This window comes from Hyla sarda, chromosome 1, assembly GCF_029499605.1.
Source record: "Hyla sarda isolate aHylSar1 chromosome 1, aHylSar1.hap1, whole genome shotgun sequence".
NCBI classification, from domain to species: domain Eukaryota; kingdom Metazoa; phylum Chordata; class Amphibia; order Anura; family Hylidae; genus Hyla; species Hyla sarda.
This window is the reverse complement of record NC_079189.1, coordinates 609,826,268-609,840,122: the sequence shown is the minus strand read 5'-3', so window position 1 is coordinate 609,840,122 and position 13,855 is coordinate 609,826,268. Positions and strand designations below refer to the sequence as shown.

At 46.8% G+C, this 13,855-nt stretch overlaps 1 protein-coding gene across 1 annotated transcript in view; it reads left to right on the top strand.

Annotated features, from left to right (window-relative positions):
* The window catches only part of LOC130300591 (oocyte zinc finger protein XlCOF7.1-like), a 110,775-nt gene that overhangs the window by 43,899 nt on the left and 53,021 nt on the right, over positions 1-13,855 (top strand). The window contains 1 exon segment of the mRNA XM_056551561.1: positions 7,019-8,257. Coding sequence (XP_056407536.1) covers positions 7,019-8,257 — 1,239 coding nt within the window.

Sequence of the window (13,855 nt, the reverse complement as noted above, 5' to 3'; positions counted from 1 at the left end):
ATTTAGTCCAAGTCATTTATTTAACATTTTACTTTTTTTACTTAAATTTCCCTCTTAAAATGGGGGTGCGTGTTATACGCCAGTGCGTGTTATACGCCGATAAATACGGTACATCATAAAGTTGACATGTTTTTACTTTTAGAGAAAGGGAGGAAGGCGCCTCATGTGCGAGATCAGTAGATCTTGCAGGTGGGGGTAGGGGACGGTAATTCCCAAGCCGCTTACCAAAGTTGGTTGTGCGCCCACACACAACAAGGTTAAGAGCAGAAGAGATATGGAAGAAGGTCCACTGCAGCCCTCCTGGGTAAGAGTAAAATTAAAACCGAATGACCAGGGAGTCAGGAGTTTGTCTGGCGCAGAGAGGAACCATCAGGCAGCCAAGTAAAATCAATGGATTTATTAGATGCAAATCTAATAAATCCATTGATTTTACTTGGCTGCCTGATGGTTCCTCTCTGCGCCAGACAAACTCCTGACTCCCTGGTCATTCGGTTTTGATGTTTTTACTTTTGGAAGACATCAAAGGGCTTCAAAGTTCAGCAACAATTTTCCAATTTTTCACAAAATTTTCAAAATCAGAATTTTTCAGGGACCAGTTCAGTTTTTAAGTGGATTTGAAGGGTGTTCATATTAGAAATACCTCATAAATGACCCCATTATAAAAACTGCACCCCCCAAAGTATTCAAAATGACATTCAGTAAGTGTGTTAACCCTTTAGGTGTTTCACAGGAATAGCAGCAAAGTGAAGGAGAAAATTCAAAATCTTCATTTTTTACACACGCATGTTCTTGTAAATCCAGTTTTTTTATATATACAAGGGGTAAAAGGAGAGAAATCTTCCTAAAATTTGTAACCCAATTTCTCTAGAGTAAGGAAAAACATCATATGTATATGTAAATTTTCGGCGGGCGCAGTAGAGGGCTCAAAAGGGAAGGAGCAACAATGGGATTTTGGAGAGTGAGTTTTTCTGAAATGGTTTTTGGGGGGCATGCCACATTTAGGAAGCCCCTATGGTGTCAGGACAGCAAAAAAAAAAAAACACATGGCATACTATTTTTGAAACTACACCCCTCAAGGAACGTAACAATGGGTACAGTGAGCCTTAACACCCCACAGGTGTTTGACGACTTTTTGTTAAAGTTGGATGTGTAAATAAAAAAAAAATGTCACTAAAATGCTGCTTTTCCCAAAAATTTTACATTTTTACAAGGGGTAATAGGAGAAAATGCCCCCCAAAATGTGTAACACCATCTCTTCTGAGTATGGAAATACCCCATGTGTGGACGTCAAGTGCACTGTGGGCGCACTACAATGCTCAGAAGAGAAGGAGTCACATTTGGCTTTTCGAAAGCAAATTTTGCTGAAATGGTGGGGGGGCATGTCCCATTTAGGAAGCCCCTATGGTGCCAGGACAGCAAAAGAAACCTCACATGTCGTACTATTTTGGAAACTATACCCCTCAAGCAATGTAACAAGGGGTACAACGAACCTTAACGTCCCACAGGTGTTTGACGACTTTTCATTAAAGTTGGATGTGTAAATGAATGTTTTTTTTTTTCGCTGCTTTTCCCCAAAATTTTACATTTTTACAAGGGGTAATAGGAGAAAATGACTCCCAAAATGTGTAACCCCATTTTTTCTGAGTATGGAAATACCCCATGTGTGGAAGTCAAGTGCTCTGCTGATGCACTACAATGCTCAGAAGAGAAGGAGCGCCATTGAGCTTTTGGAGAATTAATTTATTTGGAATGGAAGTCAGGGGCCATGTGCGTTTACAAAGCCCCCCATGGTGCCAGAACAGTGGACCCCCCCCCCCACATGTGACCCCATTTTGGAAACTATACCCCTCACAGAATTTAATAAGGGGTGCAGTGAGCATCTACACCCCACTGGTGTTTGACAGATCTTTGGAACAGTGGGCTGTGTAAATGCTCACTGTACCTCTTATTACATTAGATGAGGGGTGTAGTCTCCAAAATGGGGTCACATGTGGGGGGGGGGGTCCATTGTTCTGGCACTATGGGGGCTTTGTAAACACACGTGGCCTTCAATTCCGGACACATTTTCTCTTCAAAATCCCAATGGTGCTCCTTCTCTTCTGAGTATTGTAGTGCACCCGCAGAGCACTTTCTCTTCTGAGCATTGTAGTGCACCGCTACACCACATATAGGGTATGTTCTTACTCAGAAGAAATGGGGTTACATTTGTTGGGGGGCTTTTTTCCTATTTTCCATTGTGAAAATGAAAAATTAAGGGTAACACCAGCATTTTAATGAAATTTTTTTTTTTCATTTTCCCATCCAACTTTAATGAAAATTCTTCAAACACCTGTGGGGTGTTAAGGCTCACTATACCCCTTGTTACATTCCGTGAGGGGTGTAGTTTCCAAAATGGGGTCACATGTGGGTATTTTGCGTTTATGTCAGAACCGCTATAAAATCAGCCACCCCTGTGCAAATCACCAATTTAGGCCTCAAATGTACATAGTGCGCTCTCACTCCTGAGCCTTGTTGTGCGTCTGCAGAGCATTTAACGCCCACATATGGGGTATTTCCGTACTCAAGAGAAATTGTGTTACAAATTTTGGTGGTCTTTTTTTGCTTTTACCGCTTGTGAAAATAAAAAGTATGGGGCAACACCATGTTAGTGTAAAAATGTAAATTTTTTTACACTAACAGGCTGGTGTAGACCCCAACTTTTCCTTTTCATAAGACCACCCAAAATTTGTAGTGCAATTTCTCCCGAGTTCGGAAATACCCCATATGTGGCCCTAAACTGTTTCCTTGAAATACAACAGGGCTCCGAAGTGAGAGAGCGCCATGCGCATTTGAGGACTAAATTAGGGATTGCATAGGGGTGGACATAGGGGTATTCTACGCCAGTGATTCCCAAACGGGGTGCCTCCAGCTGTTGCTAAACTCCCAGCATGCCTGGACAGTCAGTAGCTGTCCGGAAATGCTGGGAGTTGTTGTTTTGCAACAGCTGGAGGCTCCGTTTTTGAAACACTGCCGTACAATACGTTTTTCATTTTTATTGGGGGGGGGGGGGTATATGTAGTGTTTTACCCTTTTTTTGTGTTAGTGTAGTGTAGTGTAGTATTTTTGGGGTACATTCGCACTGGCAGGTTACGGTGAGTATCCCACTAGGAGTTTGCGCTGCGGCGAAAAATTTGCCGCAGCCCAAACTTGAAGCAGGAAACTCATTGTAAACTCACCCTTGTGAATGTACCCTAAAAAAACTACACTACACTAACACAAAAAAGGGTAAAACACTGTACATTCACATGGGGGGGGGCAAACCTCCAGCTGTTGCAAAACTACAACTCCCAGCATGTACTGACAGACTGTGCATGCTGGGTTTTGTACTTTTGAAACAGCTGGAGGCACACTGGTTGGAAAACCTTCAGTTAGGTTCTGTTACCTGACTCAGTAACAACCAGTTTTTCCAGTTTTTTAACAACCAACTTTTCCAACCAGTGTGTACTGATTGCCAAAGGTCATGCTGGGAGATGTAGTTATGCAACAGCTGGAGATACGCAACTACAACTCCCAGCATGCCGAGACAGCTGTTTGGGCATGCTGGGATTTGCAGTTTTGCTACATCTGGAGGGCTATAGTTTAGAGACCACTGCGCAGTGATCTCCAAACTGTGGCCCTCCAGATGTTGCAAAACTACAAATCCCAGCATGCCCAGACAGCAAACTGCTGTGTGGGCATGCTAGGAGTTGTAGTTTTGCAAGATCTAGAGCAGTGTTTGCCATCCTTTTTTGGGTAAAAATTTCCGCGGGGCACCGCTACCCCCCGCTACTAAAAAAAAAAAAAGGGAAAAAACGCACTGCACTATATCTATTTATCAGTGAGGATGTAGTTTAAAGTGCTGCTTTATACAGCAATTCACCAATGACGTCTTCTCTAATTTGCATCGTTGCCTTCTCTTCTCCATCTGATCCCGGCCATCATCACGATTTCTTCCATACACAATTCTTCACCGTTAAACCTGCAAAACAAACCTATTAGGCTCCGCACTTTTTTTTTTTTTTTTACATGTGTGACAGAGGGATGTAGAAGAGTGTACATGGGTGACAGAGGGGTGTAGAGGAGTGTACATGGATGACAGATGGGTGTAAAGGAGTTTACAGAGGGGTGTAGAAGAGTGTACATGTGTGACAGGGGTGTAGAGGAGTGTACATGGGTGACAGAGGGGTGTAGAGGAGTGTACATGGGTGACAGATGGGTGTAAAGGAGTTTACAGAGGGGTGTAGAAGAGTGTACATGTGTGACAGGGGTGTAGAGGAGTGTACATGGGTGACAGAGGGGTGTAGAGGAGTGTACATGGGTGACAGAGGGGTGTAGAGGAGTGTTCATGGGTGACAGAGGGGTGTAGAGGAGTGTACATGGGTGACAGATGGGTGTAGAGGAGTGTACATGGATGAAAGAGGGGTGTAGAGAAGTGTACATGGGTGACAAAGGGATGTAGAGGAGTGTACATGGGTGACAAAGTGGTGTAGAGGAGTGTGCATGGGTGAGAGAGGGGTGTACATGGGTGACAGAGGGGTATAGAGGAGTGTACATGGGTGTAAATCGGTGACAGAGGGGTGTAGAGGAGTGTACATGGGTGATAGATGGGTGTACATGGGTGACAGAGGGGTGTAGAGGAGTGTACATGGATGACAGAGGGGTGTACATGGGTGACAAAGGGGTGTAGAGGAGTGTACAGAGGGGTGTAGAGGGGTTTACCTGGGTGACAAAGGGGTGTAGAGGAGTGTACAGAGGGGTGTAGAGGGGTTTACCTGGGTGACAAAGGGGTGTAGAGGAGTGTACAGAGGGGTGTAGAGGAATGTACATGGGTGACAGGGGTGTAGAGGAGTGTACAGAGGGGTGTAGAGGAGTGTACATGGGTGACAGAGGGGTGTAGAGGAGTGAACATGGGTGACAGAGGGGTGTAGAGGAGTGAACATGGGTAACAGAGGGGTGTAAAGGAGTGTACATGGGTGACAGAGGGGTGTAGAGAAGTGTACATCGGGGACAGAGGGGTATAGAGGAGTGTACATGGGTGACAGAGGGGTGTAGAGGAGTGTACATGGGTGTAAATGGGTGTACATGGGTGACAGAGGGGTGTAGAGGAGTGTACATGGATGACAGAGGGGTGTAGAGGGGTTTACCTGGGTGACAAAGGGGTGTAGAGGAGTATACAGAGGGGTGTAGAGGGGTTTACCTGGGTGACAAAGGGGTGTAGAGGAGTGTACAGAGGGGTGTAGAGGAGTGTACATGGGTGACAGGGGTGTAGAGGGGTGTAGAGGAGTGTACATGGGTGACAGAGGGGTGTAGAGGAGTGAACATGGGTGACAGAGGGGTGTAGAGGAGTGAACATGGGTAACAGAGGGGTGTAAAGGAGTACATGGGTGACAGAGGGGTGTAGAGGAGTGTACATGGGTGACAGAGGGGTGTAGAGGAGTGTTCATGGGTGACAGGGGTGTAGAGGAGTGTACATGGGTGACAGATGGGTGTAGAGGAGTGTACATGGGTGACAGGGGTGTAGAGGAGTGTACATGGGTGACAGATGAATGTAGAGGAGTGTACATGGGTGACAGGGGTGTAGAGGAGTGTTCATGGGTGACAGAGGGGTGTAGAGGAGTGTACATGGGTGACAGGGGTGTAGAGGAGTGTGCATGGGTGACAGATGGGTGTAGAGGAGTGTTCATGGGTGACAGAGGGGTGTAGAGGAGTGTACATGGGTGACAAATGGGTTTAGAGGAGTGTACATGGGCGACAGAGGGGTTTAGAGGAGTGTACATGGGTGACAGAGGGGTGTAGAGAAGTGTACATGGGTGACAAAGGGGTGTAGAGGAGTGTACATGGGTGACAAAGTGGTGTAGAGGAGTGTGCATGGGTGAGAGAGGGGTGTACATGGGTGACAGAGGGGTATAGAGGAGTGTACATGGGTGTAAATGGGTGACAGAGGGGTGTAGAGGAGTGTACATGGGTGATAGATGGGTGTACATGGGTGACAGAGGGGTGTAGAGGAGTGTACATGGATGACAGAGGGGTGTACATGGGTGACAAAAGGGGTGTAGAGGAGTGTACAGAGGGGTGTAGAGGAGTTTACCTGGGTGACAAAGGGGTGTAGAGGAGTGTACAGAGGGGTGTAGAGGAATGTACATGGGTGACAGGGGTGTAGAGGAGTGTACAGAGGGGTGTAGAGGAGTGTACATGGGTGATAGAGGGGTGTAGAGGAGTGAACATGGGTGACAAAGGGGTGTAGAGGAGTGAACATGGGTAACAGAGGGGTGTAAAGGAGTGTACATGGGTGACAGAGGGGTGTAGAGAAGTGTACATGGGTGACAGTGGGGTGTAGGGAGGTGTACAAGGGTGACAGATGGATGTAGAAGAGTAAACATGGGTGATGGGGCATAGGGGATGACAGAGGGATGAATAGGGGGTGGACATGGGTGACAAGGATTTGGTCAGAGGGGTGGACAATGGAGGGTGAACATGGGTGACAGGGGTGAACATGGTAGACAGTCTCCAGGGGCGTGGTTATACTGCAGTGGGTGGGTGGGTGGATAGCATTACTTCAGTAAATCCCATCCACCCTGCTATCCACCCACCCACTGCAGCATAGCCACGCCCCCTGTGACCATGTGACTTATGACATTTAGGGTAGGGTCACGTGTAATGGATCTGCAGCGTTATTTATAACCTTCAAAAAGAAAGGTGACATTACAAAGAACAATTGATTTGGAAAGGACAAGCCCCATATTAGTCTGTAGATGAAAAAATGAGTTATGGAGGAAGAGTGGTGCAGTTGTCCATAGCAACCAATAACATTGCTTTCATTTTTCTCTTTTTAAAATAAAAGAAGCAATCTGGTTGCCATGGGCAACTGCACCACTCTTCCTCTACTCAGGTTTTGATAAATCTCCCCATATGTCTCTTAAAAGCAAACATTTTAATGTCCTGGGTCATTAAGGGGTTAAAATTATTGCTTAAAAATATAATCTATTTTATTTCTTCACAGATGACTGTACCAGGAGATCAGAGGGGAATCTTATATCTTCAGATTATAAAGCAGATGATGATATCACACAAGATACATATGAAGAACATTCCATTATCCCAGATACACCCTCAGCCCTTCACAGCCAAGATCTCTCATCTCATCCTGTTATACAAGTCCGACCTAAAGATTCATCTCAGTCTGTTAAACTAAATAAGGAAAAGCGATTTTCATGTCCAGAATGTGGGAAATGTTTTCTTTGGAAATCAAGTATTGTTAAGCATCAAAAAACTCACACAGGAGAGAAGCCATTTTCATGTTCAGAATGTGGAAAATGTTTTTGTCAGAAAACAGATCTTGTTAAACATCAAAGAATTCACACAGGAGAAAAGCCATTTTCATGTTCAGAATGTAGAAAATGTTTTAGTCATAATGGAAATCTAGTTGAACATCAAAGAATTCACACAGGTGAGAAGCCATTTTCATGTTCAGAATGTGGGAAGTGTTTTACTCACAAAACAGATCTTGTTCGACATCAAAGAATTCACACAGGTGAGAAGCCATTTTCATGTTCAGAATGTGGGAAGTGTTTTACTCAGAAAACAGTTCTTGTTCAACATCAAATAATTCACACAGGAGAAAAGCCATTTTCATGTTCAGAATGTGGGAAATGTTTTTATCGGAAATCACATCTTGTTACGCATCAAAGAATTCACACAGGAGATAAGCCATTTTCATGTTCAGAATGTGGGAAATTTTTTACTGAAAAATCGGATCTTCTTAAACATCAAAGAATTCACACGGGAGAAAAGCCTTTTTCATGTTCAGAATGTGGAAAATGTTTTTATCGGAAATCACATCTTGTTACGCATCAAAGAATTCACACAGGAGAAAAGCCATTTTCATGTTCAGAATGTGGAAAATGTTTTATAAAAAAAATAGATCTTGTTAAACATCAAAGAATTCACACAGGTGAGAAGCCATTTTCATGTTTAGAATGTGGGAAGTGTTTTACTCAGAAAACAGTTCTTGTTAAACATCAAATAATTCACACAGGAGAAAAGCCATTTTCATGTTCAGAATGTGGGAAATGTTTTAATCGGAAATCAAATCTTGTTACGCATCAAAGAATTCACACAGGAGAAAAGCCATTTTCACATTCAGAATGTGGGAAATTTTTTACTGAGAAATCGCATCTTGTTAAACATCAAAGAAATCGCACAGGAGAGAGGCCATTTTAATGTTCAGAATGTGGAAAATGTTTTAATCTAAATTTTAATTCTTGTTAAACATCTAAGAATTCACACAGGAGTGAAGACAGTTCAGAGTAATTAATGATGCATATAACACATCTATATATTAACCATGTACATAGGATATCTGACATATATCATATACTGCATCTCCAAACTTGTTCCCAATTGTTAATAAAAGTTTTCTTTTAGAACGTAGTCACCGATCCAGCGATGTCATCACTATAGTTTACATGGTAGGAAAAGAGTGTGATATATGGTTGTGATATTCACTGCTCCTCATGGAGAAGACCCAACAGGCATAATCCATGGGGAGCTGCTACTGGAGACCCAAACACCTCAGAGAGAAGGGACTTATTCCAGTGATGAAGAATTCCAGGACATGACCAGATTAGAGACACAAAATCACTTCTATCTTCTGGCTTCTAGGACATTATTCTGATGGAAGAACTTTACACATTATAAAAAGTCCTATAGGTGTTGGGGAACGTTTATAGACAATTATCCCAAGTAATAGAAGTAATACAGTAACTCACCACTAGGGATGAGGGAGCCGAGCCCCAGGAACACAGATATAACCTGAATTTTGCGGTTGCAGTGACTCGCAGAATTTCTGAACATTTCCAGGTTCAGCTTGCGCATCCCAAGTAATGTGTGCGATAACAACATGAGGGATGAAGAACACATGGCGTTTTGGTGCCCAGAGGAAGCAGGAAGTACAGGGGCAGGGAAATGGCGTCAGGTTGACCAGCATTCCTTACAATTGTGGTCATGGCTCGAAAGGCCGTAAGAGCAATATACGAGAAAGGAGAACAAGAGTACTTACCGTCCTGAGCCTTGGAACCCCGGGAGACCTAGTACAAAATTATGAAATACAAAACAGCGGATGAGGTGTGCCCAATAACCGCGACCGTGGGCACGCCTATAGAGGGCATGCCCTTGTATGGATTGAGACAGAAAAGGGGAGGATTGGGTGGGTGACGCCCACGAGTCATACGCCCCTACCTGTGGGAGAGGGGAGGTTATATACCCCACGCCACTCCCACAAATGCAGCCAATTAGGCTTTTTACTTGTGGTCATGGCTCGAAAGGCCGTAAGAGCAATATACGAGAAAGGAGAACAAGAGTACTTACCGTCCTGAGACTTGGAACCCCGGGAGACCTAGTACAAAATTATGAAATACAAAACAGCGGATGAGGTGTGCCCAATAACCGCGGCCGTGGGCACGCCTATAGAGGGCAAAGAGTCGAGAGTAGGGTGTAACTCTATTTTATTTGTAACACAAGGCTAAAACTTTAAACACATTAGCCATTTCGGTAGAGGGGTCTGGAATGTACCGGTCGAAACAGCTGGAGTTCCAGCGGCCTAACTTCTTAATGATGTGAGCTGGGACATCATGTTTGGAGGCTGCGGAGGCCGCCCCGATCCTGAATGAGTGTCCTGAGATGACAGCGGGATCATGACCTAGCATAGTGACTAGGGAGCGGACGTATTTGATGAACTGGGAGGAAGACAGAGCATGCCCAGCCACCGGGAGGAGCGGACTGTCCGCTGCTTGCCCGGACAGCATTGAAAGGAGGTCGGTGAGAGACGAAACTGGGCACCACTGATGTGAGGTAGGGAAATATCTGATAGATGCTCCCCATCTGCAGGTTTTGGTGGATGGTAGGGTGAAGGTGAAACCTAGCATGTCGGCCGATAGTTGGCTCAGGGTTGGCCCGGGTGCTCTGTAGCCAGTGCGCGTGAACTCCCCCTGTCTAAGGAAACCGTAAAAAGCAAGGTGTATGGCAGCTTTGACGATCGTGCTGAGGTGAAAACCAAAAGTGTGCGTGTCCAGTAAGGAAGACATAGCCCGGAAAAGATCCCCCGTGACCGGTGCGTGAGAAAGAAATTTGGGGTGCGACAAGACTGAAATACCTTTGAGTGCAGCTTTGATCGGATGAGCTGAGAGTAGAGAAGAGGCGTGAGGGTGCGAGAGCGACCTGTGGTGTTGAAGACCTGTTAAGTGAAGTTTGACGGTGTTCTGAGATAAGTGTAAAGAAGAATGGCAAAAAACAACAAAAGCTAGGGCAGAGTGTAAAGTGATTGTGGGGGAAAGCCCTAAGCCATGCATGAAGGAGGTGAAAACCGCCAAGGCGGCATCATAAGCCCGGATCGTGCTGGGAGCTAAAGACTTCCTGATTAGAGTGATGGCAATGGAGACGTATCTGGCTAGTCCGTCAGCAGTTGTTGGAACGGAGGCTCCGGGACTCTGACCCGGTCTGCGTCTGGTTGCACCTGAAAAAACACACTGAATTTAGCCCGAGAGAGTGCATCAGCCGCCAAGTTCTTCCTACCTTCTATGTGTTCTACCAAAAAATGGAAATTGTGCTGGAGAGACAATAAAACGAACCTCCTGACAAAGCGCATTATGTGGGGAGATCTAGAGCGTCCTTTGTTGAGAATGTCGATTGTAGCGGAATTGTCGCACAAAAAACGAACTGTGGAGTTGGCACAGGAACTTCCCCAGACAGCAGCGGCGGCTACAATGGGGAATGTTTCAAACAGGGCTGAAGTTATTCTAAAGTCAGGAATGTTGAGGATCTCAGCTGGACAGGGGCTGGCTAACCACTTGTTCCCGAGAATGGCTGCGAAGCCAACCGATGAGGCATCGGACACTATTGTCGGGGACCCGTCTGATAAGGGGGGGGACGAAGAAGGAGACACCGTTCCAGCTCTCCAGGAAGTGATCCCACATGAGTAGGTCAGCCATCGCCTCGTTGTTGATATGAATAACATGCCTTTGACCCGACACTGAGGGGAGAAGGTCCAAAAGTCTGGATATGAAGGCTCTCCCCTGAGGGATGATCCTCATAGCGAAAGCCATCATGCCCAGGAGGCTCTGGAGTTCGACCCTGGTCACTGTGCGACTCCTGGATAGGTTGTGTATCATCTCCCGAGTTCTGGCTAGTTTCTCCTGGGGAAGCCTAGCCTGCATGCTCACCGTGTCTAGGATGATGCCTAAGAACACCAGCTGCCTGACGGGGCCCTCCGTCTTGTGCGGTGCCACTGGGACCCCGATTTCTTTGAACAGAGACAGTAGTGAAGTGAGGTCGCGAGGAGAGAGACCGGGACGTTCGAGTAGTAAGAAGTCATCCAGATAGTGTATGACGTGCTGGCAGTTGGCCACGTTCTGGAGTGCCCAATGCAGTGCTGTGGCTAGCTGGTCAAAGAGCCAGGGGCTGCTCTTTGCCCCAAACGTGAGCTTAACTGCAAAGTAATACTTGTCCAGCCACCTGACACCGTGCAATTGCCAGAGGTCTTGTTTGATCGGGAGTAGTTTGAAAGCGTCAGTTATGTCCGCCTTGGACAACCAAGTGTTCCTCCCTAACTGTAGGATGATCTGTATGGCTCGGTCAATAGTAGCATATTTCATGGAGAACTCGTCGGAGGGGATCAAAGCATTGATGCTGGGAATGACGGAGGAATAAGGCACTGAGAGATCATAAATTAATCTTCTTTTATTCGAATATTTGCCTGTGGCAAGCCCCAGAGGGCTGACTCTCCAACATGAAAAGGGGGGCACCTCAAAAGGACCTATCATGAAACCTTTAGCCAGTTCCAGCTGGATTAACCCGGACACGATCTCTGGCTCGGAAAGGGCTGATGACAGGTTGCCACATTCATACGTGCATTGCGGCAAAGCGACCAACCCTGTGTGGAACCCGTCGCAGAAGCCTGCCACCAGCCATCTCACCCAGTCGGGCTCAGGATGACCAGCTAGGACCCGGGCGAGGACCTGGACCTGTACCACGCCTAGTCATGCCTGAGGGCCCTTCTGGGAGCAGATAGAGCTGGGGTGAGCCCTGAAACAAATGAAACACACATGAAGTAGTCTGCAATTGCTGTATGCGCAGGAGGAAAGATCGAAATTGTTACAAATCTGGGTCTTGCACAGGTACCTCACTGGTCTACCGAGCCTATCTAAAGCAGCCACGTTCCTAGGAGCTGGAGGGGTGAAGGTGTTCAGGCTCCTACTGGTGCTGGGTTCCCCTAGGTTGCTGACCTGCGGGCACCAGCTGGAAGAATGCGTGGTCACCCCGCACGCGGTGCAGGAGGGGGCTTTCAGACCAGCGAAATGTTCGCAGTATAACTCTGTGTCTATGGTCCCCCAGTTGGTGACGTAGCCGAACTGAGCGTATGCGGCTGCTGCCTTGGCTGCAAAAGATTTGTGGTACTCGTAAAACGTGGTACCCCCGTATTTGTGCGCCATCTGCACCTCCCTATGTAAATACAGATCCAACTCCTCCCTGTGGCCAGGGCTGACTGAACAGAGTACGTCCCTGAAAAGCCCAAATGCAAGCACAAACTCAGTGACACTTAACTTCCTGCTGAGCCTAGCGTCCTTGCTTTTGAACGTGACCACTAGCTCCCCGCAGGCAACGATTTTGGTATCATGCAAGTCCGTGGTGGCAATTAGCAGAGAGGCGAGGTTGACCTCTTTTCCCTCAAGAATGTCCTTTTTTATGGCTGCCGGGATGAAATGTGCGGGCGTGATGATCGGTGGAGGATGTGGCATACCTGAAGGTGTGGCCTGAGAGGTAGAAACCGTGGGTGACGCTGCGGCCGGGACTGCTTCGTCGCTCCTGGAGTGTTCCATTAGGTCTAGCCTAGCCTTGAAGCCTGAAACCATTGTAAGCACCTCCGTCATCATCGTATGAAGCTGAGACAAGGAGGCGCTTGAGACTTGGTCCTGCGCAGCTACCTGACTTCCCCGGGGGGCTTGGTCAGCATTCAGCAAGTTGAATAACTCGCCCTTCCTAGCTGAGGCCGTAAAGGGGACACCCCTCCTTCTCAACTCTTCCATTAGCCTGGGGATGGTCCAAGACCTGTACGAGGGCAAGCTACCTTGGTCCGAGGCCCTGGCGGGAGTCTCAGGAACCGAGAGTGCCTCCTCGATATCCGCTGGCTGAGACATTCTGCCGGCAACCTGTCCGGGCCATAGAAGGGTGCCGGCAGAGAGAATAAGAGGAGAGAGAGAACAATCAAAATGACTAGTGAAAAATACCCTCCCTATATGTATATATATATATTTTTTTTCTCACTACCGCAGTTCTCCTGACTACAGGAGGGAACTGACCTGCTGAATTTCCTGAAATGCTTCTGACACCGGGAGTACTGACCGCACGGCAACGGCTTCCAGCTGTGGATATTGTGGAAAGATTAATTGCACTAGAATGTGAATGACCGAAGGGTGTGATGGAGGAAGGTGTGATAGTGAACTGAGGCTATGTGTATGCTGTTGCGCTGAAGAAGAGTCAGAACAGCATACGCAGAGGACCCCACTGAAGATGAGTCAGATACAGGTGATCCTCTGCCTATGAGTGGTGTCGAGTTGTTCTGAAGAAGAGTCAGAAACAACCATGTCGTCAAGCCCCAACTGAAGATGAGTCAGGCTGGGGCCGATTGACGTGAGTGTGGTGACGCACGTGGCTCTGAAGGCGTGTCAGTAGCAGCGTCCTGACCGGTGGCGGGAGTGCCCGTGACTGCGTAAATGTACGAGATGAGAATGGAGTGATAGATGGAGGGAGAACAACAGTTTCCCTCCCAATTATGAATTCTGGT